This window comes from Pelodiscus sinensis, chromosome 9 (assembly GCF_052426305.1).
Source record: "Pelodiscus sinensis isolate ZL-2025 chromosome 9, ASM5242630v1, whole genome shotgun sequence".
Taxonomy (NCBI): domain Eukaryota; kingdom Metazoa; phylum Chordata; order Testudines; family Trionychidae; genus Pelodiscus; species Pelodiscus sinensis.
This window is the reverse complement of record NC_143060.1, coordinates 4,543,755-4,569,822: the sequence shown is the minus strand read 5'-3', so window position 1 is coordinate 4,569,822 and position 26,068 is coordinate 4,543,755. Positions and strand designations below refer to the sequence as shown.

Below are 26,068 nucleotides of genomic sequence, written 5' to 3'. Positions count from 1 at the left end.
GGCGGCCCCCTGGGCAGGTGCGCGTGCAAGGCTTTCCTGCACGGGGGGGGGGCGGGGGTTGGTCCCGGAGCAGGCGCGTGCGCGGGTCTTCCCTGCGTGGGTGGGGGGGGGAAGTTGGCCCTCTGGGCAGGCACACACGCGAGGCTTTCCTGCACGGGGGGGTTGGCTCTGGGGCAGGTGAGCGCGCGCAGGGCTTCCCTGCGTGGAGGGGGGAGTTGGCTCGGGGCAGGCGCGCGCGCGCGTGGCTTTCCCTCTGCGGGTGGGGGGGTCGGCCCCCTGGGCAGGCGCGCGCGCGGGGCTTCCCTGCGCGGGTGGGGGGGTCGGCCCCCTGGGAAGGCATGCACTGGTTTCCGGGGGGTGGGGGAGAATGCTGGGAGGAGGGAGATGCAGGGGACTCTTTGCCTCCCCTGGCATCCCACTCCCCTGTCCTCAACTACAGAATGCTGTCCCCATTCGCGTCCCCACTCCCCGAACTCTGTCCCCATTCGCGTCCCCACTCCTCGAACTCTGTCCCCACTGGCACTCTGTCCCCTGCTGCAGAATCCTGTCCTCTGCCCTCCCAGCACCCTGTTCCCTCTCCCCTGCCCCCAGCCACAGTACTCCGTCCCCACAAAATGTATAATTATAAATGCTTCATTTTAGATTTAAATAGCATGACTAAAAAACAGACCATTTATTTCATAACTATAAACACGTGATTTTAATTGTATGTATCGCATAATTTAAAAATAAACTGTATCAGAGTGTGTAAGTAAGGGCTGGGGATAGCAAGTGATGGACAGGAGGAGAATAGAGAGGGCGGGGCTTCAAAGAAGGGGAGGGGCTTCAAGGAAGGAGCGGGGCGGTAGATCTTCGCCTGTTCTGAGATTTGAAAAGTGATCTTGGGTGTAAAAAGGTTGGAGACCACTGTTATAGACTAACAAAACATGTAGATGGTATCATGAGCTTTCGTGGGCACAGCCCGCTTCTTCAGATGACCGTAGTTACGAGTTTAGGATGTGCATGTCCAAAATAAATAGGAGCGGGGAAGGAGAGGAGGGAGGGAAGAAAAAGGAAGGGGGATGGATGTCGGAGAGCAGAGGGAATCAGTAAATATCTGAAGATTGGGTAGTTAAAATGAAGCAAATAAGAATCAAAGTTAATAGATCTTGTGAGCTGTTTGCACCTTCAATGGCTTTTAAGTTGGTAGTGTCTCAACCAACTTTCATCACGATTGAGTCCATTAGGCATGTGAATTTAATTTGTGGATGAACTGTAATTCCGATGCTTCCTCGTGGATCTGGCTTGCAGAACTGGTTTGTGACAAGACAGCTACCTGGAGATCTTTTAAAGAGTGATGTGGAAGATTGAAGTGTGCCCCAATAGGTTTCTGTACGTTTCCTTTATGTATATCTGATTGTGTCCACTGATTCTTTCCCGTAGAAACGGTCCAGTTTGTCCAATATATATAGCAGTGGGGCACTGCTGGCATTTGATGGCGCAGATCAAATTACTGGATATGCAGTCAAATGACCTTTTGATTTGGTGTCTTATGTTCAGGGCTCGACAATTTAGGTAATCTACTTGCCACGGCTGAGTAGATTATAGCCTGGCACAGCGCCGCAGCGCAATCAGCGCATGCGCAGCTTGCTGAACCGTGAGGCAGGCAAGTGGGGCTCGCCGCGGCTTGGCGAGCCCTGCTTATGTTGTTGGATACAGTGATGCATTCACCAGTCTAGATATGTGGACAGAGTTGGCATCGTTTTTGGTTGCAGGGCTGGGTTCCTGGAGGCTTATGATGTGGTTGTGTGGCATGGTTACCAGAAAGAATTTGTTTCAGGTTATGGGGTTGTCTGTAAGCAAAAATAGGCTTTTCTCCCAAGACCTCTGAGAGTGAGGGATCATTTTCCAAGATGGGTTGTAGATTGGGTATAATGTGTTGGAGGGGTCTGAGTTGTGGACTATAGGTAATAACAAGAGCTCTAACAACTAGGACCTAATATTGTAATGTAAAGATCTGTGCTGGGATTTTCTGTCAAAGAACCCTAATTACAAGGACTTTATAACTTGGTAAACCTTGTGGAGGGAGAGATGATCTGCTTTCTTTGAGACTTTGGCTAAAATGGGTCGTGTATTTTCGTGTTCAGTAAAACTCAGATTTTTTCATAATTTCATTTTAAATGAAGGCTGAAGGTTTCTTTCTGACAATCTATTTAGGAAGCATAATTGAATCTTGTGCCTGTAACTTATTTCAGGATGCAAATGACTAAGTATGCTTTTTGGTTTTGGTTTCTTTGTATAGGAAATTCAGATGAAGAGAACTGCAATTGAAGCATTTAATGAAACCATCAAAATATTTGAGGAACAGTGCCACACGCAAGAGAGATACAGCAAAGAATACATTGAACGATTCCGCAGAGAAGGGAATGAGAAGGAAATTGAACGGTAGGATCTCAAAGCATACTCCTTGTGTGTTCTTCCTACATAGGCACACTCATGAAACAAAACAGAATTCTGTTGTTAAGCCTTCTTTTGTGAAATTGAAGTAGTGTGGTATTTTTATAATAGATTCATATTCCTTTGTTGAAGTATCCCAAACAGTGTAGAGGCACTATAGAGGACAATTCTGCATTTGCTGGGCATTACACTTGGATGATCTCTGGTCTTTTCACTCTAAGTCTAGATTTATAGTGAAGAGCTTTCTTCAGAAAAATGTGAGGTGTAAGCAATGCTGTCTGGAAGAGGGGGAATCAATGTACAGCTAAAATGTGAGCTAAAGAAAAGTTAGCTCATTTTTACTTGCACATTAGAGTGAATCTTGGAAACAATTAGTGCAAAAGCACTTGTCACATACTCTTGGGTGTCCACTTAGAAACTCCCATTGATATTGCTAAGAGATTCGTGTGCATCAGAGATCCAAGTCAGTGTCTTCAAAGGATCTTTAGTACTTCGTTCTTAATTTCAAAATGTTTATTATTTTAACACTTTGTTAGGCAACAATTTTAATCTAAGTCAATGGGGTTTTCTTTTTTTTATAAGTATTGCTGACCTATAGGGAAGCTAGTAGGCACTCTTCAAAGCGTGATTTCTGCCCTGAAAAATGGTCTTTTCTGACTTAGTAGGGATTTTCCCTTATGTGTTTTCATAGTCGTAGGAATCTGACAAAAGCAAATTCTTCTTCTTCTTCTTCGAGGGTCCCCATGGGTGCTCCACTTAGGTGTGTCAGCGCCGTTGTGCACATGGCCCAAAGACCTTTGATAGCCGTCCCTGGCCACCGGCGCATGCTGCGCTGTTGCGCAATCACTCTGACAGTTTAGCACATGCTGGTGGCCTCCGTTCCTTCTCAACCTCCGCCGGGATCGGTTGCAAGGAGATAGTCTTCCTTCAAAACCTTTAACACGATTAGAAAGTGAAGACAAAGAAGAACCTTTCTTTTATTGAGATACCGATAACAACAGAAGATAAAGAGCAAGTGGAGCAGGGCGCAGGTGCTACCGCTGCATCCCGCTCACCTGTAGCAAACAGGCGATCCCTGTCATGCCCGCACCATATGGCTTTAAAAGACGCACAGGGCGTGAGATCTTCATTTCAGCGACAGATGGACATGAACAGAGTTTGTGCTGCCTTGGGCAAGACCACCATGGGAGAGGCTGCCCACATTGCCAGAAACTCGCCCCGAGATCAAAACGGGCAAGAGACTTAGAGGAGAGCCTGGAATTCAGCTCAAGTGCAGGATCCACACAGGGCAAGGATATCCAACATACTAGAGTATATTCTCCACCTGCGGGACACAGGACTATCAATTAGTTCCCTCAGTGTACACTTGATAGCTATATCAGCGATACACCGACCCATACTGGAATATTCCATGTTTTTCCCACCCGTGTGAAGAAATTCCTGAAAGGGACACGGAATCTCTATCCACCACATTGAGACCCAGCACCATCATGGGATTTGTCTCTAGTGCTGGACTCACTCATGAGACAGCCTTTCAAGCCTCTGACCACTTGCTTGCTACTCCACCTTTCAATGAAGATCGCTTTTCTCATTGCAATAACATCAGGTAGGAGAGTGGGAGAGAGAGCGGCACTCATGGCGGATCTGTCGTACACGGTGTTCCACAAGGCCATGGTCATCCTTAGAATCCACCCAAAATTCCTGCCCAAGAGACTTGCCTCATTCCATTGTAACAAACCAATATACTTACCTGTGTTCTTCCCAAAACCACACGAGAACAGCAGGCAGGCAGTGCTGCACACTCTGAATGTACCTTGAACACAAGAGACTTCAGATGCACTCCCAGACCATTTGTGTTGTGCACAGACAAGTCCAGAGGACAACCTGTTTCCAAATGGATTTCTACACACTTACACCCAGAAATAACCGCCAGTTATACGGGCGCATTCCACGAGAGCAGCATCTAGCACAACTGCTTTCCTCAGGGGTCTTCCCATAGACATCAATTGCAGAGCTACTGCATGGGCTTCGGCCAATACCTTTGCACAGCATTAGGCTATTCAGTCCTTTCAGGACTCCGACACTAACGTTGGACGTACCATACTGTCCAACAGCCAATCCTGCATCATGGAGTGCTCACCGCCAAGCATGAATACTGCTGCATAGTCACTTAAGTGGAGCACCCCTGGGGACCCTCGAAGAGGAAGGGAAGGTTACTCACCTTGTGCAGTAACTGGAGTTCTTCAAGATGTGTCCCCGTGGGTGCTCCACGCACACCCTCCTTCCTTCCGCTCCAGGCTAACACAATCCAGCGTAGAGAAGGAACGGAGGGAACGGCTGCCGGCACATGCCTAACTGTCCCTCAGAGTGATTGCAAATAGCGCAGCACGCACCAGCGGCCAGGGACTGTTACTAAAGATCTCCGGGCTGTGTGCAGAGCAGCGCTGACACTCCTAAGTGGAGCACCCCAGGGGACGCATCTTGAAGAACTCCAGTTACTGCACAAGGTGAGTAACCTTCCCTTTAGCTTGAAACCAGTGGTTCTCAACTTTTTGGCTCATGGCCCACCTGGTTCAATGCAAACCTTTCCACAAACCACTAGCTGCTAAAGGAAACTTACCATTAATTATATAATTACGCTTGAGCCATTTTGCCAGTGTTGCAGTTAGGGAGAATGTTTTCATTTAACCAGTAAGAAAGGAAATACTTATCTAAATTATTAAACAGATTAAGCGCTTAACTTCATTTTAAATAAAGTAAAATACTAATTTATGTCCAACACACACAAGCTTTCAACATGGCTTTTAATTATGGCAGGAGTGGGGAACCTTTTTTGGGTCGGGGGCCACAGACCCACAGAAAAATCATTTGGGGGCCACACCAGTGAGAAGCCCCCCAAAAAACCCTCCAAACCCCCCCAACCTTCACTAATGTGGCCCCCAACGAAGACATCTCATTCCATTGGTGCTGCAGCCCCATGGGAGGGAGGGAGCATCAGGAGAGACTGATGTTCAGGGCTTCCCATTAGGCCAGATTACTCTTCTGGGGTTCCGGGGTTAGTGCATTTTGTAGATCTCTTCTCCCCCTCCCCCTCCACCTTCAGGCTCTGGGGTGGGACCAAAAATGAGAAGTTCAATGTGTGAGATAGGAAGGGGGGTGCAGGAAGGGATGAGAGTGCAAGGCCTGGGTGGGAGGTAGAGTGCAGGAGCAGGCTTGGATGTAGGCTGTCTGGCCAGTTGGAATGGGCAGGAGCAGGCTGGAGGTGCAGGGTCTCGGTGGAGGTGAGGGGTTGTGTGAGGGGCTGGAGATTCAGGGTCTGGGCATGAAGGAGGCTGAGGGGCACTTGGCACTCCAACCCTATGGGGTGGGGGGCAGGACTGAGCTTGAGCCATAGACCACCTGAAAGGCGTCCAGTCCACGGACCCCAGTTTGAGAATCAATGCTTTCAACTATAGCAGTGTGCAAGGGAGCTGAATTCTGTTCCTCTACAAGCATCAATAACATTTAGTGTGTTACCTGAGGGTATGTCTACACTACCCCGCTAGTCCGAACTAGCGGGGGTAATGTAGTCATCCGCAACTGCAAATGAAGCCCAGGATTTGAATTTCCCGGGCTTCATTTGCATGAAGCCGGCCGGCGCCATTTTTAAATGCCGGCTAGTTCGAACCCCGTGCTGCGCGGCTACACTCGGCACGGAGTAGCTAGTTCGGATTAGGCTTCTAATCCGAACTAGCTGTACTCTTCGTGGAATGAGGACATACCCTGAGTGAGTCAGTTTTCATTGAAATGTGTTGCATAGAGCTTAATTGGGAGCACAGTTGAGGGTCTGATTTGTGCTGTGGTATCTCCAACACTGATGTGTGAGGAAAAACATAGCCTAGTTTGACTGTCCGATCCCAAGTTCGATTTCATGGGATGCAGTTGAGAGAACATCTTTTCACTTGTAAACTGAGCCCGTTTTAAAAAGGACACTTGGTAAATCTGGTGCCCCACCCTCCAAGTTTTAATGTCCCTTTTCAGACTACAGCCACAGTGATTCCACACTATCTGTCCATGGAGATTAGTCTCCTAATGCACTTGATTGAGAAGCTGAATGTGATCTTCATGCAAATCAATGTGAACTGCATCAAAATTCACTTTTGTTAGAATCTGATCTTAATGTATGTTAAAACCCACTATCAGTCAGATTTTTGTAATATAGATTAAATTTCTATCTGACCAAAGTCGTGTCTCCCCCCCCCCCCCCCCCCACACACACACACAAGTTAATGGTTGAAGCTTTAACCGCTGTTGCCTGCTAATAGCAAGGTGCTGTCATTGTCAAGCTTTGCCAGTACCTAAGCACAACACAGTAATGTGATCTTTTCATCTGAACTCTTGATACTTGATGTTCATATATAATGTATCCTAACTTAGTTGCCTAAAATTACTATGATTTGAGCACGTACCTGCTATAAAACAAAATCTCCCCTATTCTGTCTCAAGAATTGTTATAGTATGTCAGAAATTTAATACTCCACTTAAATCACAAACTTAAAATTTCTACATTTAGACTAATAAAGGAATAGATTATTAACAGCAAAACATCTTTGCCTATTTTGTATAGGATTACACAGTAATAAATTGTCTCCAAACATTTGTGCAGAGTCGATATTAAGCTTTCTCTTCTTAGTATAAGCAGTTGCATTTATGTGCAAGAAGTCCAATCTATAAAACCAGGGAGAAGAGGTTGGCTGGGGGAAGGGCCTGCGACTGTGGGGCCCTATTTCCGTTGCTGTATCCACTCACGTATCTGGGCAGAGTTCCAATGGGCAGCGTCCGCTGACTCTCTCAAGACCTTCGGGGAGCAGTGGGCGCTGTCCAGGGCTCTCTGCCCGGTATCCCCATCCAGTTCCCTCATTTCAGCCCTTTGATCCTCACGCCCATCCCTATTTTCTCATTATTTGTCCCCATTAATTAGTTGGTTAGTCTGGGTTCTGTGGACCCTCCCTGTAGGCTGGGGAGAGGTCCTTTAGATGTGTGCGGGCTAACACCTGCCCACCTCCTAAACACCAAATAGTTAAGGGGGGGAAAAAAAGTCCAATCTCATTCCAGCATCCTAAATGTTCTTGCTAAAATTTTTTTTAAAATAAATACAGCTGTACGTTGCCCTGTAGTACAAGGGCAAGTATGATGGCTAACTTGATGTGGTATCTTCTGAATTGCAGTAATATCCTTCATGTGATTCTGCCCTGAAAGGGGGTTTTGTAAAAGTGACATTGTGGGACACCCATTCTTCATCTTGACTTCAGAACAGGTGTCAGTGTTTACAAGTAATGTAAATGACAAGAGGGTGATGGTTAACTTCTAGGCCTGCAAACCAATTTGAAATTGAATCAAGTAGTCTACTTGTTGTTCATCAGTACTAAGTATCTGCAGGCCAAACAAATCCTGCTGATAGTGACTCCTGTGCTAGGGTTGTTAACAGTTTAGAACTTGAGTAAATAAATCTGACCATGGAGAAGGAATCGGATCTCGTTCACCCCCATAGTTGTGTTCATTGTCAGAAGAAAAAAAATTGTCTTACATTTTAAGGTGCAGATCCAAGGAATAAGAAGGAAACATCCTTACATTTTTTTATTTTTATTTTTATTTTTTTTAGGGTAGAACTGCACACTAAACAAACTAAAAGAGCTTTGCAAAAGTAGCCACTACTCAGCTGATAGTAAGATAAGAGGAATGTGATATAAAGCAGTATGGCTCTTTGTCTTCCAGTGCTTTGTCATTACTGAAGGGGTTACTACTTTTACATTCTTAAGGCTAGATCCATCTGGGTTGATTTTTGTTGTGTATTTCTCTCCCTCTTAAACATTACAAATTTATTTACAGAATTATGATGAATTATGAGAAGTTAAAGTCACGCCTGTGTGAGATCCATGATAGTAAAATGCGTCTGGAGCAGGATTTGAAGAAACAAGCTCTGGACAATAGGGAAATTGATAAGAAAATGAATAGCATCAAACCCGATCTTATCCAGCTACGCAAGATCAGAGATCAGTATCTTGTGTAAGTAGGCAAGGCCTGTGCACTTCAAAACAACGTGATTAACTTGTTAAAGACAATTGCCATCATACTGTAACTTCATTATATTAACAGGAGTCCCATTCTTTGTTCTTGATAGTCAAGAGTTGTGTGCGTGCTCTAATAGGAGATTAAGCCGCTAGTATGAAATGACTGAGTAACTGGTTAGTCTTTCCCACTACTTTTGTAATCCTAACTTCTGAATAATTACTGTCACTGTCAGACGTCTAAGCATATCTGGTAGACCCGAACACATTCTACAGTATAGGTAACATTCATGTGAATTAGAAAAACATGAATGATAAGGGTAGGTACCATCTGACTGCCATGTGCTTCCCTCATTAATATTTGCAGAAGATGCAGAACTAGGTTGAGAAGAACAGAGGGGAAAATGGTGGTGATTCCTTAGAATGGTGTACTCCCTCTTACTTACACACATCCCTCAGAGGCCTCTACTACTCATAGCCATAGATTTTTCAACTGCCCAGGTTGGGAGGGCCATAACACTCCAAAGCATGCTACCTCTGAGTCTTGCTGGTATCAGAGAATTAATACCTGCTTCATGAGAGAAGGGATGTTCCACTGACAGTACATTTTCTGGGAGAGGCAGCTAGCTGCAGCCATCATCAGAAGACCCAGCAAACTTGCAGTAGTACTTTCCTTCCCCATTTAACCTGCAGAGTCTGGAGACCATTTCTCCTCTGCTGCTCCCTCCCTAAAGAAGAGCTCAGTCTAAGATGAGTATATAAAGGTACACTGGGCAGTGTTTCCTAGGGCCTCTGTGTGAGTAAGCTCAGTCTGAATCTTAGTGGCCAAACCATTGCTTGTGAGCTACATGTGGCTCTTTTACAGTCAAAGTGTAACTCACAGAGCGCCCTACATCCTCACTCCGTTCTTTACCTACCAGACTTGGGCAGGGGGAGCTCAGGGTTTCTACCTTGTGGGCTAAGTGCTAGAGCTAGAGGTCTCTGGGCTTCAACAGGAATGAGTCTGAAACCCCACGCCCTGATTGGTACACCTGGCCTTCACACTTCTGAAGATTAGTGAGTACAGTTTCAAGGGTCAGTAAGTTCCCCCCTTCCTCCCCTGCTCTAGATTCTCTTTCTTTGAGATCTAGGTCTAAGCGTCTCTTCCATTTGGTTAGTATCAAACAACTAGGGAATATATTCATGCTCTCTAATTTTTCATCCTGACAGATGGCTCAATCACAAAGGAGTGAGGCAGAAGCGAATAAATGACTGGCTGGGAATCAAAAATGAGAATATTGATGAGTAAGTGCCCTTGTACATTTAATCTCACAGATAAGTGGCTGAGCTCCTCAGTGGAAGATCAGAGCTCAGTAATACAAAATGCCAGTTTCTGTAGAGGGGATTGGAGTTCTTTCCTACAGAGAAGTTTTCTGTCCTGTGAGCAAGCAGCTCTGCGTTCAGCTGATGTGACACTGGCTACCTTTTTGAATAAGGGTTCTTGGTTGATGTCTAAGTGAATATTAGAAGGCTGGTCTTCCAGTTTGAACTGCCTCTTGCCAGACGTATCTTTTGTTTGCATTTTATTTTCCTTTGGTATGCTTTGTGCAAAATAAATCCTCCTTGTTAGGATTCCTTTAGCGACTGGGTGATTGAGCTAACAAAGTTGCATCTCCTTCTTTTCTAGTACGTACTTTGTGAATGAAGAGGATGAAAACCTGCCACATTATGATGAAAAAACTTGGTTTGTTGGGGATCTCAACCGTATCCAAGCAGAGGATTTACTATGTGGGAAACCTGATGGAGCGTTTTTAATTCGAGAGAGTAGCAAGAAAGGATGTTACGCCTGTTCTGTGGTGTAAGTCTGTGCTCTTTATGGTTTAACTTACTCAGAAACCTCTAGATCAGAGCTACTCAACTTTGGAATCCCCCAGGGGCCACAATGATACTCCCAGCACATGCCAAGGGCTGCAGCTTAAGTGTGGTTGCCTATACATGTAAATATATATGCAAATAGCTTCTTTCACTCTGACGGGCATGAATACAAAGGTTAAGGCAAGACAAAGGCCCCATGTAAGTCAGTTCTGCTGGTATTAATAAAATGCAATATTTACCCAATTTCTGCCCATATGAAATAATAGAGTTCATGATCTTAAGGAAAAGTAGAAGGGAGACCAGCACAATTGAAGTAATGGATTTCAGGAAAGCAGATTTTGATAAGCTCAGAGAACTTGTAGGTAAGGTCCCATGGGAAGCAAGACTGAAGGGAAAAACAACTGAGGAGAGTTGGAAGTATTTCAAAGGGACATTGTTAAGGGCCCAAAAGCAAACAATTCCGCTGTGTAGGAAAGATAGAAAATATGGCAAAAGACCAGCTTGGCTTAACAAGGAGATCTTGCATGATCTCAAAATAAAAAAGGAGTCATATAAAAAATGGAAACTAGGACAAATAACAAAGGATGAATATAGGCAAGCAACACGGGAATGCAGGGGCAAGATTAGAAAGGCAAAGGCACAAAATGAGATCAAACTAGCTACAGGCATAAAGGGAAACAAGAAGACCTTTTATAAATACATTAAAAGCAAGAGGAAGACCAAGGACAGGGTAGCCACACTGCTCAGTGAGGAGGGAGAAGCAGTAACAGGAAACTTGGAAATGGCAGAGATGCTCAATGACTTCTTCGTTTTGGTCTTCACCAAGAAGTCTGGAGGTGTGCCTAACGTAGTGAATACAAGCAGAGAGAGGGTAAGTTTAGAAGATAGGCTACACAAAGAACAAGTTAAAAATCACTTAGGAAAGTTAGATGTCAGCAAGTCACCAGGTCCTGATGAAATGCATCCCAGGATACTCAAGGAGCTGATAGAGGAGGTATCTGAGCCTTTAGCTATGATCTTTGAAAAATCATGGAAGACAGGGGAGATACCAGAAGACTGGAAAAGGGCAAATACTGTGCCCATCTATAAAAAGGGGAATAAGAACAACCCAGGAAACTACAGACCGGTCAGTTTAACGTCTGTCCCAGGGAAGATAATGGAGCAGGTAATTAAGGAAATCATATGCAAACACTTGGAAGGTAATAAAGTGATAGGGAATAGCCAGCATGGGTTTGTGAAGAACAAGTCATGCCAAACTAATCTGATAGCTTTCTTTGATAGGATAACGAGCCTTGTGGATAAGGGAGAAGCGGTGGATGTCATATACCTAGACTTTAGTAAGGCATTTGGTACGGTCTCGCATGATATTCTTATTGATAAACTAGGCAAATATAACTTAGATAGGGCCACGATAAGGTGGGTGCATAATTGGCTGGATAACCGTAGTCAGAGAGTTGTTAACGGTGCTAAATCCTGCTGGAAAGGGATAAAAAGTGGAGTTCCGCAATGGTCTGTTTTGGGACCCATACTGTTCAATATCTTCATCAATGATGTAGATATTGGGATAGAGAGTACGCTTATTAAGTTTGCAGATACCACCAAACTGGGTGGGGTTGCGACTTCTTTGGAGGATAGGGACATAATTCAAAATGACCTTAGCAAGTAGTTAGAGAAATGGTCAGAGGTAAACAGGATGAAGTTTAATAAAGAGAAATGCAAAGTGCTCCACTTAGGAAGGAACAATCAGTTCCATACATACAAGATGGGAAGCGACTGTCTAGGAAGGAGCATGGCGGAAAGGGATCTAGGGGTCATAGTGGACCACAAGTTGAATATGAGTCAACAGTGTGATGCTGTTGCAAAAAAAGCAAATATGATTCTAGGTTGTATCAACAGGTGTGTTGTAAGCAAAACTCGTGAAGTCATTCTGCCACTCTACTCTGCACTAGTTAGGCCTCAGCTGGAGTACTGTGTCCAGTTCTGGGCACCACATTTCAAGAAAGATGTGGAGAAATTGGAAAGGGTACAGAGAAGAGCAACAAGAATGATTAAAGGTCTAGAGAACATGACCTATGAAGCCAGGCTTCATGAACTGGGCTTGTTTAGTTTGGAAAAAAGAAGATTAAGGGGGGACATGATAGCGGTTTCAAATAGCTAAAAGGGTGTCACCAGGAGGAAGGAGAAAATTTGTTCCTCTTGGTTTCTGAGGACAGGACAAGGAGTAATGGGCTTAAAGTGCAGCAAGGGAGGTTTAGATTGGACATTAGGTAAAAATTCCTAACTGTCAGGGTGGTCAAATATTGGAATAAATTGCCAAGGGAGGTGGTGGAATCTCCCTCTCTGGAGATATTTAAGAACAGGTTAGATAGACATCTGTCAGGGATGGTGTAGACAGAGCTTGGTCCTGCCTTGAGGGCGGGGGGCTGGACTCGACCTCTCAAGGTCCCTTCCAGTTCTATGATTCTATGACAGCACTTTTGATGAGCAAAGACAGTCCAGGAATTTAACTACTAAAACGTATATCAACAGAAGACCGTTATATTGACTCGCCGTTGTGGAGCGTCTTCCCAGTGGAGGCCATGTTCAAAGGATCCCACCCATGGGCAGCATGTTGAGCTCACGTAAACCCAAACCGCACTGCTGGCCACAAACAAATGGACCACGGGCTGCATGTTCAGTAGCCCTGCTCTAGACTGACAATCTCAGGTCTCTTTGCATTTGAATTATTTTAGAGAATGCAGACCACCTTAAACTCATACGTTTAAATAAGTGCAACATGCAACAGATGCATCTAGGTTACAATGGTACAACTTTGTTGCAGAAAGCTGTTGGTTTGGAGATACAGGTACTGTGGTGCGTCCATTCTTCAGTCCTGTAATCATTAGGCTATAGTTTTGCAGCCTTTCAGTAAGCAACGCCATAATAGTCTATGGCCAGATTTTCACATCGCTTTCTGAAGATGGACATTAGCAAAGTTTGGGGACCAAAATGTTCCAAATGAGACGTTGATATTCTGATTAGCAGACATGCCAGTTCCAGATTCACATGACTCTTATGTTTAAGATAATGTGAGTACGTCAAAGAAGGCATTTTATAAGAATGGGTGTTCTTGGCCGTGTGCATTTTATTCCGGGCCTTACTCTCTTCTTACTTAGACTGGTGTAGAAATAGTGCCACTGGTGGTTTCCCTATTTTATGTTGATATAACTTTCCACCACCTAAAATTCCCTAATGCCAGTTTGTGGAGTGCAAAACCGTTCTCCACAGAATAAGTCAATGGAAGCATCTGAAAATGAGTAGGCAAAACTGACAAGTGAAAGGGCAAACAAAGCCAGTTTACAAATAAAGATCATCGTGCATGCAATCTCAAAGAAATGTGAGCACTGCCTGACTTTGTAGAATTTCACTGAAACTAAGTTTGTTGAATTCTGTTGATCAGTATTATGCCACAAGCTAGCACTGAAATGGTATAATGTGACTTGCTGTACTTGTGATTTGGATTATAAAAGGGTACAGCATGAGGATTATATAATATCTGATCTTTCTGCCAAATAGTTCCTAGGCTTCTGGAATAATCATGGAGTTGGCAATAAAAGTTCTGCCAAGTTAGGGACTCAATTACTATAATTTCAGATAACAAACTGACTTGAGAACCCATGCTGTGTTTGCCAACTACCAAATGTAGCCCTATGTTCTGGGCTAGCTCCAAGGTAGTGGTGAAATGCTGACGTGTGTTTCAAGAAAGAACACACGCGTGCATAAATATGTGCACAACTGTCTTGGAAGTCCTGTTTTGGGGGATTTTTTTAGGGGGGTATTTTGGGGATGTTTGTGGGGTGGAGGGAGGCTTTATAGTTTTAATTGGGAAAATTCACACACATATATGAGACAGTAACTTGGCTGTTACCTTTGCAAGCAAAAATGTTCTCCTGAGTAAATCCACCTAAAACCAAATTGTTCCATCAAGGAGGTGGAGCAACCTGATGGCAAGGAGATGGGTAGATCCTGAAGTCATGTACCCTGTGAAACTCTTAGTTCCGTAACACTTCCTTCATACTTGAGGAGGAGGAAGGCTCAGGCCAGTGTCATACGTCTTTAGAATAGACGATACTTCTCCTAGTCACAGAGCATCTTGAAGGCCATCTCACACTTGGGTGGAGAGATGAAGTGGCATGGGGCTTCAAAGGAGGTTGGGTTACACTAAACCTCAGGAAATGTCTTGTTATGTAACTCTTCCAAGGTACTAGCCCAAAGTAGAATTTCCCACCTGAGGCTGTTAACTCTGCCTGCCCTCTGACCACCTCCACCTTCTCTTGAAGTAGTGCAACTTGTGGTGGTTTCAAACCCAGTTTTTAGCACTGTCTAGCAGGGATCCTGGTCATGTGAAGGCTGTAATCTCTAGGTATACTGTTGACCTGCTTTCCATTCAAAGGTGGAAACCCCTGAAAATTCCATAGTCACTGGGTTTTCTAGAACTAGTCCTTGCTTAGACCAGTGGTCCCCATTTGGAGCTGCCAGGCGCCAGGGTGTGGGGCCGTTCGCCCGCTAGGCGCCAGAGGGCAGGGACACTCACACGCCCGGGGGCAGGGCTGCGTATACGCCACACCCCCATGCACCACGTGCTTGGGGCCAGCAACCCCATGCGCCGCGTAGTCACAGGCGGGGTCGCCCATTTGCTGCAAGCCTGGGGCCGGTACCCCCCATAGTCACGCGCCCGAGCTGGCACCCCCCCATAGCTGCGCACCCGGGGGCGGGGAGGCCAATTCGCTGTGCGCCTGGGGCTGGCGCCCCCCCATAGCCACACACCTGGGGCTAGCGCTTCCCATTTGCCGTGCGCCCGGGTCCGGTGTTCCCCATGCACCCGGGGTTGGCGTCGCGTATGCGCAGCGCGCCTGGGGCCAGCACCTCGCATGCGCCACACACCCGGTGCACTTGGCGGGCGCACACAATGCCCCTGCAGGCGCCATGGTGCCCGTGGGCACCGTGTTGGGGACCACTGGCTTAGATGTGTTTTATGGATTCAGGGGGTTACTGAACTCTACAAGTGAGACAAGAGGTGAAGTTGCTCTCAAACTGAAGCTTTCCTTAAACCCAATGACCTTCTTCTTTCCCTATTTTGTATTGTTCCAGCTGCTGTATTACCTATGTTTTTCATACTCTCCTCCATAAGTCATTATTTAAGAAGTTAAGTATGGATATATAAGAAGTCTATAACAGAAGATCAAATAGTTATGGCTTCTAGTAACATAATTAAACCTCCGTATCTAGCACTTATGTTTATTTCTGACAACACAGATGAGAAACAGAATTTTTATTCCAAACCTCCCAAACGTAGTTGCTGAAGCTAGACAGGCTAAATGATTGCAGGAGTACTCTAGAGAAGGAAGGTTTTTTTTTTTTCCATCTCTCTGGTTTGGTAACTCTTGAAATATAAAAAGGTCTGACCGTATAATGGCCTCACTTTTTTTTTTTTTTTTTTTAAATTCCAGGATGGCTGCACTCCCCCTGAAATCATTGGGATCTGCAGAAAGCTTACTGGTTTTGAGAATCAACCCACTTCTCTCTCAAAGCCAAAGCGAGAAACTAGATAGAATAAGTCTAAACTAGAATTGGACTGGAACTAAGCTAGTTGTCAGCAAAGTCTGGTCTGTAGAGCCGTTTCCTAGTGGTCCACTGAATGAGTTGGAGAAGTAGGCAGTAGGGGTTGGAGTTGTCCCACCATGGAAAGCCTCTTTATGTAGGTCACTTTGTAAGAAAGTCGGACCATTCTTTCTAGAAGCATTTCTTCTGCATGGAATCACTATTATAACATCTCCTTCATCTGTCTAGAGTTTGTCGTTATTTTACTGATGCAAAATCAGCTTTGCTATAGTAGTTGCCTGTTAACATTTCAGCTGTCATGTTAAACTGTCCCGTTTCTTTCCTTGCAGAGCTGATGGTGAAGTTAAACACTGTGTGATCTACAGCACTCCAAGGGGTTATGGTTTTGCAGAACCGTATAACCTGTACAGCACACTTAAGGAATTAGTCCTTCATTACCAGCAGACATCCCTCATCCAACACAACGATTCCCTAAATGTCAGGCTCGCCTATCCTGTCTACGCACAGATGCCCTCCTCCCTTTGCAGATAAATTCTGAGGAGGGGGAAAGTGTTGGCTATCTTGGATTCTTTTCTACAGTTTTTATTAGAACTCTGAGGGCATTCTTTCTCCTTAGACTGCTTGTTTTGCACAAGAAGTGATTCTGTGAATGTGAATCAAAGAGGCCTAGCAGCAACAAGACGACAACTTGGGTGTAGGTGTCCTGGTGCTACCTAAAGCTCAGCTGTGCTTTTACACTGATACTTTTTTGTTTCCTTCCGGGGGGAATAAACTGAACATAAACACATCCAAAAAACTGGAAGCAAAACATTTTATGGGGATAACTTTTTGCCAGGCACCTTCAGCAGAACTTTGAATTGGGATTTTTTTTTCTTGTTCTTGTGGAGACCATTTTGAGGCCTCATTTGAGGCATCAGTAATGTCTTTCAGTCTTAAACTCCAAGAAACTAGTGGGGGAACTCTACCACAGCAATGCTCTGTTAATTTTAGCAGTTTCACTGCAACTCAGCCGAACTTCCAAATGAGGGCTTATCTTGAGATGTGGAATTTGGTGAGAGAAGACCAAAGGAATTACCGGAAAGCTTCAGGTTGTTATTTAAAAGGAAAAAATCCTTATAAAGAAAAGTTGCTTTATTTTTTACCAACAGTAACAAAGTTTTGGTTTCAACGGCTCTACAGGTCTTCGCTTAAAGGAAACATTTAACCAAATTGGACCCACCAAAACTTTGTTCGTTGCTGGATTAAGCACTTCTTCTGGGGGAAGGTTGCATTAGCATCCGCACATACTTTCTACACCAAAACTTGAAACAAATAAAAGGAAAAGCTAAAACTTTGTGTGGTTTTGAAAACTCTAATCTGTCTGATTTGATGTAATTGCTCCTCCTTCCTCACTCCTCCATGTGTGGGGTTCTTGTTTTTGTTTTGTTCTTTTGGGACACTTCTTTCCAAGTCTTTTAGATACAGTGCTTTGGAATGTAAACCAGAATGAAGCTGGCCACTCAAGTTTTGTGAGTTCTGTTGCTGAATGATGATCTACTCTTTTGAAACCCTTGTAATCGTTTTGTAATGTAAGTATAAAGAAAAGGTGCAATGCAGTGCTTCTGGATGGCTTATTATACCAAATAATTATATAAAGACCAGTCCTCAGACTTTTTCTATTATAAATAGTATGCTGATTTGTACAAATCCCCTCTGACTTGTTCACTGTGGACCAGATTCTGATTTCCGTTACTCCATTGAAGCCAATTATTCAAGATTTTATGCTAGTGGAACCTAGTTCCACTACGTGTAGCCATGTTTAGTGTTGGCAATAATCAAAAATTAACCTGGATCATTTGTAAACACAGCAGCCAGTTTAGTAGCCAAAGCAGGAAGCGACTCTTCTGCTATAACTACACAGACTATTCTACAATCAACTCCAGGTTCTCTTGTGCCACCCATTGGTGCATCTGATACTGTCAGATGATGGGTATGGAGACCTTCGGTGTGGCTGGGTGGAGCCTGCATTGCTAAAATGCTTAAGCCAGGGTATAATTGCACTTGAAGAGAAATGTAAGTTGTCCCCATGGGTGTGTCTAAACTACACCCTTCTGCCAACAGAGGGATGTAGATTAGGCACATTGCTATTGCAAATGAAGCGGGTATTTAAATATCCTGCGCTTCATTTGAATAAATGGCTGCCACTTTTTGCCGACGAGGCACTTTGCTGGCAAAAAGCAGCAATCCTAGATGGGGATCGGTTGACAAGGAAAGCCTTTTTCGACCAATCCTGTAAACCTCGTTGCACGAGGCATAAGGGATTGGTCGGAAAAAGCTTTCCTTGTCAACCAATCACCATCTAGACTGCCACTTTTTGCCAGCAAAGTGCCGCGTCGGCAAAAAGTGGCAGCCATTTATTCAAATGAGGCGCAGGATATTTAAATCCCCGCTTCATTTGCAATAGTGATGTGCCTAATCTGCATCCCTCTGTCGGTAGAGGGGTGTAGTTTAGACACACCCCATTATAGCTTGACTCAGTATTTTGATGTGCTCCTACTGAGTTTCTATAGTGGAAAACTAAATTAGGTAAGAGTATAACAGTGGCAACAAAGCACAAGTTGCAAAATAATTATTTGAGAGCCCTTAGAATTTAATTTTTGTTTTTTGTTTTTTTTAATAGTAGCATTGTTTTATACCCAATGTAGGTAAATTGCACCAGCAAGGAAACAGATTGGTAATTAAGACATGAGACTGCAGGTCAGAAGCCCTTGCATTTGTTTCTGACCCTGCCACTGATTTCTTGTTTGAGCTTGAACCAGCTATAATCCCAAAAGAATAACGGCAAAATCGAGGCTTAAGTAGTGTTTACACTGAGAAATTATCAAAGGCACTACAATATACTGTTAAGCAGAACATTGTTTATTCATGAGAAGGGACATGACATCTAAAACATTGATAGATAATAGTGGAAAGGGCGATTTAAATAGCTTGGCATGTCCAGGCACCACTTTCTTTTGCACTAATGTGTTGCTGGTTAAATCCAGCTCCAGTTAACCAGCTAGAATGTGATCTTCAAATTAAGAATTTTCAAGGCTTAAAAAGTCCCACAACCTGAAACTTGATATCCTGTGTAAGAAGAGACTGTGATTAACAGAGCACCCCATGACAAGTGATTGTGTTTCCCCAGGTTGGCATCTGTGTTGCTGGTAAAATGTCTTCCCTGTTCAGTAAAAACCTAGATTTGTTGCTCCAGTTGTAGGTTCAAAAACTAGAAAATTTTCTGTAAGAAATGCAACTGGCCCCATCTCTTGAGTTACAGTAATCCGGTGCCTGCAAAGCATCCTTCTCCCACTTTATTATCTCTTGCCTCTCTAACATTCGGCTTGCCATTGGATTCATTCTAGACTACACATACACTGGGTAGATTTTCAGAGGCACAGATAGCCGTTAACTTCTAGCTGTGCCTTTGTAATGTAGATTTTCATAATGGTTCTTCCCTCACGTCCCTGGAAACGCTAGTGGCATCAATGGAGACTTGAGCCCACTAGTGAGAATTGGGTTAGCTGCAAACTGTGAAGTGTCTTGCTACCTGAACTGTGACGTAGATTTTCATATTAACCAAGCAAAGGTCAATTATTAGACTAAATCCTGGCTCGGTCTTGCAGCACCAGTGACAAAGGTGCAGCAAGTGGAAGCAGAACGACTTCTGAAGATTCCTTCTAGCCGAATCCCACTGTGTGTGTGATGTATTGGGGCCAGATTCCACTCTTGGCTAAACTGGTATAAACTTATTTCCATTGGCTTCTGTGAAGTGACTTTGGCTTTACAGTGGGGTGTGAATGAACTCAGAATCTGCAGCCCCTCTTATTTCAAAGGTCCATCGCAGATGCTGCATTATTGTGAGCAATACATCCAGAAAACTAAAAGCCATCTAGAAGCATTTTAAATCTTTTTCCCCCCTAAATTTCAGATTAGAACCATGTTCAAATTAAAACCTAGAAATTCCTCACTTATTTTCTCTACCCCTATCTTCCTGAGGACTCCTGATTTGTCCATGTGCCTTTTTGCACTTGATTTAGGCACATGAAGTTACAGCTTGCTAGCGTTTTACCCATTTTATACTCACATGCCATTGCACACCTACTTTTGCATCAGTTTTTGCACTCATTTGGCAAGTGAAAAATGGGTATAAAACCAAGCAAACTACAGAGCAAGTATAATCCACTATGGGGCCTGCTCAAGCTGGCCTGAGCCTGTTCACTCACTAGTATAAAACCAATGTTATGCTGTTGCTCCCAACAGAGCCATTCCTCTCCTGGCTGAATGAGAAATTGGAAAAGGCTCAATAAGTGCAGGATTGGCCCTAGTATCAGCTGTTAACAAGCCTAAAACAAATGCGTAAGAGGCAAAAGAAATGGAGTAAAATAACTTAAAACCCCAAGAGAACAATATATTCATGTCTGAACAAAGCGCAGAAAAATTCTGGTTTCCAGGGTCCAAAGATGGGGACTCTATGCTCAGTACATTAGAGCAGCCATTTCTTACCTGACTGCAGCTAGAGTAGTACGCGTCTCACTAACCCATGTATTAAATATATTTAGATTTAAATAAAACTTTTTTTGCACAGTGTTAAATGGGTAAATAATCCTGAGACGTTCTAATATGCACAGTTGTTTCTTCTCTCGGTTTGAAGTATATTTGCAGGGAACAGGGGTGACTCAATATTTTGCTTTTTCACGAATGGGGAAAAAAGATCATCTTCCACAGTTGCTATTGTGTGCAGCCCATCCGCCAAGAGAACCATATTGCGGAAGTTCCTAAACATCCAACTCTCCTGCCAGTAGTTCCATTACCACTCACATGTCTTACTGTGAACAAATGGGGGTGGGGGGGGAGGGTGTTAAGATGAGTTGATAAGATGCAGTTTGAGGATGCTGCAGAGTTTTCCCAAAGAGTCTAAACCAGGGTGTGTCTGTGAGTATTGGAACCACTGTGTGCTAGAATCTGAACATAGATGGTGGCGCATTTTCCAGTTAGTGAGAGAAATTGCCTAAACTGTTATGGGAGTGATGGAGCGATGTACCATGTGTCCCCTAAGTCTGTGCTGGGTTCTGATGCAGGACAACATTCCTCCCTGCACCATGTGCGCGCACACGTCCAAAGGCAACTGAGGTAGAAAAGGAATTCTCAGTCAAACTAATGAGCGTGATTCTTTGCTCACATAAGTGTAAGCAGAGATTCCATCAAATAAAAGCTGTTTACGTGAGAGGAGAATCAAGCCCATTTAGTCTCCATCATATCCAAATTTCAAGCTGCACTCATGTCACAGAAGGATAGAAATCAAAGCAGATCTTGGCCTCTTTAAAGCCAAGCAGCCACAATGGAGACTGTGGAAAAGAACGTTGACAAGAACGTTGACGCTTTCAATGCAGTTGTAAGGGCAGGGGGAAGATGGGGAGGGGGTCTTGATTGCCCTAACGCTGTGTGTGCAACTTGGATGGCAAACGTGTCCAGTAACACAATGCCATGGATGTTCAAAACAGCAGAATTACTAAAGACGTGTCACAGATTTAAAGTTTAGAAAAGCCCCTTATTTGGTACTTGAACAATCTTTTCTGTTGTTTGAATGTTTGTTTCTTTACACTAACAGGGAATGAAAATCTGAAATGTTAGTGAGTCTTGTACATTGTGCTGCATTTTGCAGACAAAACAGGTACTTTCTGGGGGTGGGGTGGGGGTGTAAGAGGTTCAAAAGGCAGTTTTAACAGTACTGTGGTAAAGTGGGGTTTTGTACTCAACCATATTCTGAAGCCCTACTTTCTTTTGTTTGTTTTTTTTTCCCTACCTTAATTTAAAAATGTCAGCTTTGTGAACAGCCGAGTCAAAATATATTCCTGAAAGAACAGAGGCGTGCCAATTTTTTGCTTCAAATGGCAAATTTAAGTCAGATGCACAAAGGCTTCTGTAAGTGAGAGAATGAGGTGCAAATCCAGGCTCAGCTTCTTAAAAGAACTTCAGATTGTTGTTTGAGCAAGGAGTAGACAATGCACTGAACAAGACTCCTGTCTTTAATCACAAAAGATGATACACCAGAATAATTCTAATCTCAATTTTTGCATAGAAGACCCTGGAGTAATTGGTTGTGTGTTTAAAAATATTTTTGTGTATGTATTAAAAAGCAATTGGGGTAGTGATGAAAGTCTTAAAGGACTCACCTATTTTTATAAAGCTCTCAATTTGAAGGAACCTTGCTTTCCTATCCTACTAGTTTCCTTTTGGTACAATCTACAGACAGGAGAGAACAAAGCCATGAACTCGTGGACCTGTTGGTAAAGCAATACAGATAATTATTCTGTATGGTAGGAGTATGTTTTGACAGTGCTATAAAAATGTTTGTCCAAAACTTTTGCAAAGCTTACATTCTTCGGGCAAAAATATTTTCCATGGAAGCGGAGGGAAGAATTTTGAAAGCCCCTTAGAGGCCTTACCATTTATTCCACAGGACGAAGTGTGAAAATTCTCATCAGTATGTTTTGTGAGGTATTCTAGACGGTGACAGTGCTTGAAACACTGGTCTTTGGGCTGGCTCCATTTGTTTAATGTAACTCTCCTATTCTTTACTTTTTGGCAGTAGACCCACCCCTATTCTGTGGCTAATGAAAACACAGCGTTGGTTCAGATTTGACTTAAAATACTTGGCTACTTGGCATGCTGGCTTCTGAAGCAAAGGAAGTTCAGGCATTTGTTCCATTTGGTCAACAGAAATATTGTCTCTTATCTGATCAGTTGGCATGAGACATCATTTTCAATTTGCTCTGATTTTCACCACTTGATGTTGCTTTTGGAATATTGGCTTTAACAAGCCAATGTCCATTTTTTCTGTAAATTTGTCACCACTCCATTAAATGAGCTTGCTGGGTAGTATAGCGGTCACAGAAGTATAGCGGGCTTCAGATATTTGGAAAAATAATTGTTTTTAAAAAATAAGTGGCCAGGGACCCAATTAACCCCCTGGTATAACTCCATTAACTTTGGGGGAGGGGGCTACAACACCATTTATGCCAGCAGTGAAATTAGACCTGGAAATCTTCATTGAAGTACAATGTGTGTAGATTGTTTTGTGGGTTTTTTTTTTAAGTGGCTCACACATCGAATAAGAATACAGTTGACTAAACCTGTTAATTTTGTATGTTTGGCAGTTTACAGCACCATGGGATTGTAATAGTCTGCATTATATCTGTGTGTGTATATGTACTGTATGTATATAGCTCTTTGTAAAATATAGTCACATACACATTTATATGCATTAGCCATAAGTGGCACTGCCCCTTAAAACAAAATTCACTATTTGCACGTGTTTACACACATTAAGACAAAGTTGGGTCTGTTTTCTTCAAACGAAAGAGGTTTATCAGGAACATCTTGACAACGCGCTTTTGAGAGCCTAGATTATGTGGGTTTTTTTAATATTTACTCTGGGACAAGAGCATTAAAATGTGTTCAAAGCAAAGGTTACTTAAAAAACCCTCTTATTTTCCTTCAAGATGCAGTCATGTTTCAAATCAGTCTAACTCCTGTCTAGAACTAATGTGCGAAGGAGAGTTAACAGTATGGATCACTTTGTGAATGCACTGGTTAGATGAAGGAGTGTCTCAGTGTAAAACATGCATGTATGTCAGGTTTTTGTAATCAGGACTGAAATGACAGCACACACGCCTCTGTATTTACCTTTGCGTTAATGTTGCATTTTTTTATCTGATTTTTTTTTTTTTCCCCCGCTTCTACAGGACACTGCCTCTGTTTAGAACCTGCTTCTCATGAAGCTATTGGAAGGCGGGGGGTATTCTGTTTTTGTTTTTTCCTCCATATGAATTCCAGCATGTAACTTTTTGGTACTCTTGTTATTTGTGTAAAACCTGTTCTGTCGTTTATGCTGTAGTTTAAAAAAAAAAAAAAAAAGGAATTTGTGTAGTTGAACTTTTAAAAAGAAACAAACTGCTTCATATGGAAACCAATTGTATGTTAGTGTTTTTGGACAAGTCATGCTGTAGTTTCTAGATCAGTAATGCGACATTGTACTTGTCACCAGATGTGTTACGATTTTGCTGTATTTTTTTAATAGATGGTTGGGCTTTTATATCCCAGACACTAAACATCCTGGGCCTACTTGCTCTAGATTAAAAAAATGCAATAAAAATTGCAATAAAGCACATTTACGTGTCATGTTTTAGGATGTACTGACAGCTGTTTCTAATAAATTCAGAAATGCAGCCTAGTTGGCATGTTGTGGTGTTAGCTGTGTGTGTTTCTCCTGGTTGAGGCAGTGAAAATGGATTTTGTTTAAGGCGCAGTTCAAGAAGAGTGAGTTTGTTGTCTTTTTCGTGGTTGCCAAAATAGTGCTAGTCTCCAAAATCTTGAGCAATTTAAACTCCAGTTAACAAATATATACGTCAAGAGTTGCTTCATATGGGTGCCTGAACAAAACCTCTGGCTTGACTTGGCAAGAGATCTAGCAACAGGACATTCACTGAAAACAATGTAAAATCTAAGCTCTAGAGTCACAGCACTACATTCCTAGAACGATTTCCCCTGGATCCTCAGACTGATGGTACTAAGCAGTTGGCTTGACTATACATCTCTTCAGAAATAACTCCTGTAGATCAAAGAGGAGACCCATCACTAGCGTTAGCGTACATGAAAGCAGACTCTCAGCATGTTTGTTCTTTAATACGTCCTTTCTTCTGTTCAGTCCTGGTTGCTTTCCGTAGGCCATGAGCCATCAGCCATGCTCTGGGGCACTTGCATGTTTCTGAAACGCATGGAGTGATTCAGCTCTGATTTGGGACTCTAGAGGTAGCAGCGCGAGGCCCGGCATCTCAAACCTGAATCCCAAGCCGCCCACTCAAGATTGCCATAGTAATTGCCTCCCAACCCATCGTGCACAGGTGTACATGAAGGGCCGAATGCTTCTGGACAGATGCTCGTACTTTGCCGCATGGCTTCCATTTTGGCAAAGCTGCCAGTCCACATCCATCTTGCAGCTGGGGGGGGAGAGATAGCTCAGTGGCTTGAGCATTGGTCTGCTAAATCCAGGGTTGTGAGTTCAATCCTTGAGGGGGCTATTTAGGAATCTGGGGCAAATCTGTCAGGGAAGGTACTTGGTCCTGCTGTGAGCATAGGGGACTAGACTTGACTCAACTCAATGACCTCCCAAGGTTTCTTCCAGCTCTGAGATACACATATCTCCATATACTGTGTGGTAAAAGGGCCACAGCATTAGATAGCTTTTTTATAACTCCCTTTTTGGCTAATGGAGACTTTTTTATTAGAGATGAGAGAACAACTGGCACCTTGCTTATGGGGGGCAGGGGAGATTTGAATCTGCATCAAACACTAAGGAAGAGAAGGCTGGGGAGACAATATCTTTTATTGGACCAGCTAAGTGACAGAAATAATTACCTGGGGAGGTGGCAAGAACAAACATTAGTGCTCTTGTGATTTTCTTTCTCTAATGGTATCATTGGGACTTGCTAAGGCCCTGTTGCAGGATGCTGCTGGTGTAAATCTGGAGTGAATCTATTGATTTCAGTGATCCTACCTGGTTGTGACGGCAATCCGAATGGAGCCCTGTCGCACTGCCTGAGGATGGGGGGGTTGAAATCGAATACAGCTGTTGACAAGTATGCCTGGTATTTCTCTTCACAAGTCTCTCTCAATATCTGCTTTTGGCTTGTTGGTATCATGCTGCCGTATTGTTACAAGGTACAGTTGCATCCAGTCTTTCAATAGCTTGTATTGGCTGTGTTTGACCTCCATCCCGTGGATCCGGATCCATGTACTACGTTGCCATGACTCCATAATACTTGTCTGTCTTGCAGAATTAAAAACAAATATTTTCTTGAGGCCATACTCTGTGGTATTTTTTTTTTAACTAAACACTGCCCTAAACTGCTGGAGTAGGGATGTAAAGGGTTAACCAGTTACCTGCTAAACAGCGCTCTCAGTTGGGGATGTTTATTATGGGTAACTGGTTAACCAGTGGCCTGGCCTGGCAGATGCAGCAGGCTTGGCCCAGGCTGGCTGGAACAGCCATCTGTCCAAGGCTCGCCTGGAAGGCCAAAGGGTGGGCGCCAATAGGTGTGGAGGAAGGG

The 26,068-nt window shown here is 43.6% G+C and overlaps 1 protein-coding gene across 4 annotated transcripts in view; it reads left to right on the top strand.

Annotated features, from left to right (window-relative positions):
- PIK3R3 (phosphoinositide-3-kinase regulatory subunit 3) overlaps positions 1-25,821 on the top strand; it is a 295,637-nt gene extending 269,816 nt beyond the window's left edge. For 3 of the 4 annotated variants that reach the window (XM_075935898.2, XM_075935896.2, XM_075935900.2), the window contains 5 exons: positions 2,282-2,424; positions 8,305-8,481; positions 9,693-9,767; positions 10,150-10,320; positions 16,268-25,821. In XM_075935898.2, the coding sequence (XP_075792013.2) occupies positions 2,282-2,424; positions 8,305-8,481; positions 9,693-9,767; positions 10,150-10,320; positions 16,268-16,469 (768 nt within the window). In that variant the 3' untranslated portion in view covers positions 16,470-25,821. The remainder of the gene's footprint in view (positions 1-2,281; positions 2,425-8,304; positions 8,482-9,692; positions 9,768-10,149; positions 10,321-16,267) is intronic. The other variant, XR_012905836.2, reaches the window with a different exon arrangement.
- The last annotated feature ends 247 nt before the right edge of the window (positions 25,822-26,068 follow it).